The sequence below is a fragment of the Lycium ferocissimum genome, chromosome 8, assembly GCF_029784015.1.
Source record: "Lycium ferocissimum isolate CSIRO_LF1 chromosome 8, AGI_CSIRO_Lferr_CH_V1, whole genome shotgun sequence".
Lineage (NCBI taxonomy): Eukaryota > Viridiplantae > Streptophyta > Magnoliopsida > Solanales > Solanaceae > Lycium > Lycium ferocissimum.
Genome location: NC_081349.1, coordinates 50,648,491 through 50,653,466, shown reverse-complemented (window position 1 = coordinate 50,653,466; position 4,976 = coordinate 50,648,491). Strand labels below are relative to the sequence as shown.

At 41.5% G+C, this 4,976-nt stretch overlaps 1 protein-coding gene across 1 annotated transcript; it reads left to right on the top strand.

Annotated features, from left to right (window-relative positions):
- The first annotated feature begins 3,792 nt into the window (after positions 1-3,792).
- Positions 3,793-4,735, top strand: LOC132066457 (uncharacterized). The gene is made up of 2 exons (XM_059459766.1): positions 3,793-3,878; positions 4,252-4,735. The coding sequence occupies exons 1-2, from the start codon at positions 3,793-3,795 to the stop codon at positions 4,733-4,735; spliced, it is 570 nt and encodes a 189-aa protein (XP_059315749.1).
- Positions 4,736-4,976: the final 241 nt, after the last annotated feature.

Sequence of the window (4,976 nt, the reverse complement as noted above, 5' to 3'; positions counted from 1 at the left end):
TCCAGAAAATATATTAATGGAGAAGTTCTATAGCGGGCTAGATCCGTTGACACAAGCAGTTGCAAAAAATGCAACTGGAGGGTGTTTTATGGACAAGACATATACCTGAATCACTAACTTGTTTAATAAGCTTACTACTCACAATCAAGCATGGCATTCGGGTGGCACTGACAATGTAGCCTATGGAGCTCCCATGATACATAATATTGTGAAGAAGAATCAAGAGACTCAGCAGACTTTAGCTCAGGTAGTGACCAAAATTTCTTTATTGACAAAGAGACTTGATGAAAAAGAAGCAAAGAAGGTTGATGTTGTTGAAGACAATTCCGGGTATGCCAAAAGGGATGTATCAAGTTAGAGAGGGTTTATATAAAGAAGGGTCTCCTATGCAGTATGAGGATGTTAACTATGTTAATAACTCTTAAGGGGGTTACCAAAGCCAGAATTATCAAGGGGGCAATCAAAATCAAACTCAAAATCAATGGAGACCTCAATAGGGATAGGGTAATTACAATAACAACCATGGTGGCTCGAACCAGGGAAACTAAAACAATAGCAATAAATTTAGAAATAGGAGTTCCGATCCTGATATTTCACCGAAGGGTCAATCGACTGAACAAGGGAGTTCGAAGTTGGAGAGCATTCTTAAAAAGGTGCTAGCCAACAAAGACAAAGCAGATAGAACATTAAAGGGGCTGACAGAAACAGTGGGATCTCACACGGCTTCCATTCAGAAGCTCGAATCGCAGATGCGAAATATTTCCAGAAAACAACACCCTCCACAGAAGGGAGGACTTCCTAGTGACACTATTTTGAATCCGAAAAATTGGGGAGGTAGTGTAGATCGTGTATATGCTATCAGTATTCGGAGTGGTAAAATACTCTTAAGTACTGAAAAGAAGGTGATAAATCTCGAGCCAGTTGATGAAGAAAAAGAGGCACAATCTGATGTGCCAACAATTGTAGATGAGGTCCAGAAAGAAGTTCCTATTGTTAAGTGGGTTGATAATATTTCAGACAGTTCTAAAGAGCAGGAAGACAAAAATGACACTAGCAAGTCAACGGTTAAAAGGGCTCTTCGACCTTTGACTCAATTATTTAAAGCCACACCTCTCTTTCCTCAGAGGTTGGCAAAGAAGATCGAAGATGCTAAATGTCAAAAGTTATATGATCAATTGAAGCAGCTTTCTATGAACATCCTTTTTTTGGATGCTGTCAAAGAGATGCCCGGATTTGTAAAGTATTTGAAAGACTTGCTGATAAAAAAGAGGTCTATGAAGCATGACACTGTGAGTGTGACTCACTGTGTTAGTTCTATTATATCCACTACCAATGTTCAGAAGGAGGATACAGGGGCCTTTACTATTTCGTGTTCGGTTGGTCAGCATGATTTTGCTCGCGTTTTATGTGATAACGGGGCTAGCATAAATCTCATGCCTCTTGCTATCTATAAGAAATCATGTTTGGGAATTCCTAGACCTATTACTATGCGATTGCAAATGGCAGATACATCTATCAAAAGGCCAGTTGGAGTTGTGGATGATGTGCTTGTTAGGGTTGGAGAATTGCCTGCTGATTTTGTCATCCTTGATTGTGTTATTGATAGGGATATTCCTATTATCTTGGGGAGCCTTTCCTTGCTACGGGAAGTGGCTCTTATGAATTCTGAAAAGAATGAAATCAAATTCTGAGTCAACGATGAGGAAGTTACTTTCCAAGCGAGTAAGGGGATGAAGTTACCGAGTGCTTACGAAAGCATTTAGGTTATTGATTCTATTGATATGGTGGATGAAGCGGTTGAATTTAAAATAGAGGAAGAGTGTTTGGGTGAGGCTCTAGCAACCATTCTTGTAAACTTCGATGCTGAAGACCTAGAAGGTTATGTGGAGACGGTGAATTCTCTTGTGGGCTTGGGTTCCTATTCTTACCAACCAAAGAAGCTTGACCTTGATCTTGAAAACAGAAAGACACCTCCAGCAAAACCATCTATTGAGGAGCCGCCGAAGCTTGAGCTTAAGCAGCTTCCTTCACATCTGAGGTATGAATTTCTGGGTGCTGATAATACTTTGCTAGTGATTGTGTCTGCATTGCTGAATGATAAGCAGACAAAGAGGTTGCTAGAATTTTGCGAGAATACAGACGTACAATTGGGTGGACCATTGCAGACATTCGTGGTATTCCCTATGGTATTTATGAGCACGAGATTCATCTTGAAGAGGACAGTACACCGAGTGTTGAACATCAGAGAAAATTGAATCCACACATGCAAAAGGTGGTCAAGAAAGAGATTATAAAGTGGCTAGATGCTGGAGTTGTATTTTCTATCGCAGATAGCAAATGGGTGAGCTCGGTCCAATGTGTTCCGAAGAAGGGAGGCATCACGGTGGTGCCTAATGCTAAGAACGAATTGATTCCTACGAGGACGATGACTGGGTGGCGTGTCTATATGGATTATAGGAAGCTGCATTCTGCTACTAGTAAAGACCATTTCTCCATGCCTTTTATTGATCAGATGCTTGATCAGCTGGCGGGAAGGTCAAATTATTGCTTCTTAATGGTACTCTGGCTATAACTAAATTAACATTGCTCTTGAATACCAGGATAAGACTTCGTTCACGTGTCCTTATGGGATGTTTGCTTTCAGCAAGATGCCATTTGGTCTTTGTAATGCACCAGCTACTTTCAACGGTGTATAATGTCTATTTTCTCAGATATGGTTGAGGACTTCTTGGAGGTCTTCATGGATGATTTTTCTGTGGTAGGTGATTCGTTTGATGAGTGTCTTGACCATTTGGGTCTAGTACTGAAGGGATGCGAAGAGACTAATGTTTTGCTAATTAGGAGAAGTGTCATTTTATGGTAAAGTAAGGGATCGTCCTCGGTCACAAAATCTCTGAGAAAGGGATTGAGGTTGATCAAGATAAAATTGATGTAATTGCCAAGCTTCCCCCGCCTATCTCTGTGAAAGGAGTCCGAAGTTTCTTGGGGCATGCTAGTTTCTATCAGCGCTTTATTAAAGACTTCTCCAAGATAGAGAATCCCATGTGCAAGCTTCTTGCAAAAGAGGCTAAGTTTGAGTTTGATGAGAAGTGTCGCAAGGCATTTGATGAATTGAAGGAGCGCCTCACTTCTCCTCCGATTATTGTATCTCCTGAATTGGTCTCTGTCATTTGAGTTGATGTGTGATACGAGTGGTTTTGCTATTGGTGTTGTGCTTGGTAAAAGGCACAATAAGATCATGCACCAGATTTATTATGCCAGCAGAATGCTCAATGGGGCGTAGATGAACTACACTGTTACTGAGCAAAAGCTGCTTGCTATAGTCTTTGTGTTCGAGAAATTCAGGGCCTATCTGTTGGGGTCCAAGGCAGTGGTATACACCGATCAGGTAGCGTTGAGATATTTGATAGCGAAGAAAGATGCAAACCCAGGATTAATTAGATGGGTCCTCTTGTTGCAAGAATTTGACTTTGAGGTGAAAGATCGCAAAGGGTCTGAAAATCAGGTAGTAGATCATCTCTCTCGGCTTGAAGAAGCTGGGAGACCGTCAGAGGAGCTTGACATAGATGATGCATTCCCAGATGAAAGGGTTCTAGCGGTGTTTTCTGAGATGGCACCATGGTATGCAGATATTTCAAACTTTTTGGTGACGGGTGTTATTCCAGGTGAAATCAAAGTATATCAGAAGAAGAAATTCTTGAGCGATTCTCATCAGTATTACTGGGATGAGCATATTTGTACCGGACATGGGTCAACAATATCTTTAGGCGGTGTGTCCCAAAGTCGAAAGTGATGGATATTCTAAAGGCTTGCCATGACTCTCATGTTGGAGGTCATCATAGTGGAAACCGGACTGCAGCAAAAGTGCTTGAATGTGGGTATTACTAGCCAACACTTTATCATGATGCTAACTTGATGGTGAAATCCTATGATGAATGCCAACGACAAGGGTCTATCTTTAAGAGGCATGAGATTCCTATGAACCATGTGATGGAAGTTGAACTTTTTGATGTGTGGGGTATCAACTTCATGGGGCCCTTTGTGAGTTCTGGTGGCATAAAATACATTCTGGTGGCTGTGAACTATGTCTTGAAGTGGGTAGAAGCAATGGCTTTACCCAATAATGAAGGGAAGAGTGTCGTTAACTTTCTCAAAAAGGACATATTCACCCGATTTGGCACCATACGAGCTATTATTAGTGATGGTGCACTTCTGAAACAATGCGTTTGTAAAACTTCTTAAAAAATATAGGGTTTATCATCAGGGGGCCACTCCTTATTATCCGCAAAACAGTGTCCAGGAGAAAGTATCCAATCGGGAGATAAAGAGTATCTTCACCAAGACGGTCAATGCAAACAGAACCGACTGGGCTAGGAAACTTGATGATGCTCTTTGGGCGTATAGAAATGTATTTAAAATGTCCATTAGGACTTCGCCTTATAAGATAGTTTTTGGCAAGGCGTGCCATCTGCCAATTGAACTCGAACATAAAGCCTTGTGGGCTCTGAAGAAGTTGAACACGGACTGGGAAGAAGCAACCAACATGAGGTTATTTCAGATGAATGAAATGGATGAATTCCGGTTCTATGCCTATGAAAGTGCACGTTTGTATGAGGAGAAGATGAAGTACTATCATGATGTCAAGACTCTCAAGCGGGACTTTCAGAAGGATGATTTTGTTCTGCTGTATAATTCCAGGCTGAAGCTTTTTTCAGGCAAGTTGAAATCCAGGTAGTCCAGTGTAATGACCCATTAGGTCGTTATAGTTCTTTTGGCACTTTCGCCCATTCTCGAGCATTGATTGGCTCACTTTTGACCCGAAGGGACCGTTGATATGCTCCCCGGGGTGTCTAGACCGGATTCGGGCAACTTTGGTAAAAATATGGGCTAAAAGTGGAAGTGGTTGACCTAAAGTTGACTTTTGGGCAAACGAACCTTTTTTGAAATTTCGTCAATTTCGAAAGGTCCGGATAGTC

Coding starts and splice junctions, on each gene's coding strand:
- LOC132066457 (XM_059459766.1), top strand. CDS start 3,793: ATGGATATTCTAAAGGCTTGCCATGACTCTCATGTTGGAGGTCATCAT. Junction 3,879..4,251: donor GCAAAAGTGCTTGAATGTGG/GTATTACTAGCC, acceptor TAAAAAATATAG/GGTTTATCATCAGGGGGCCA.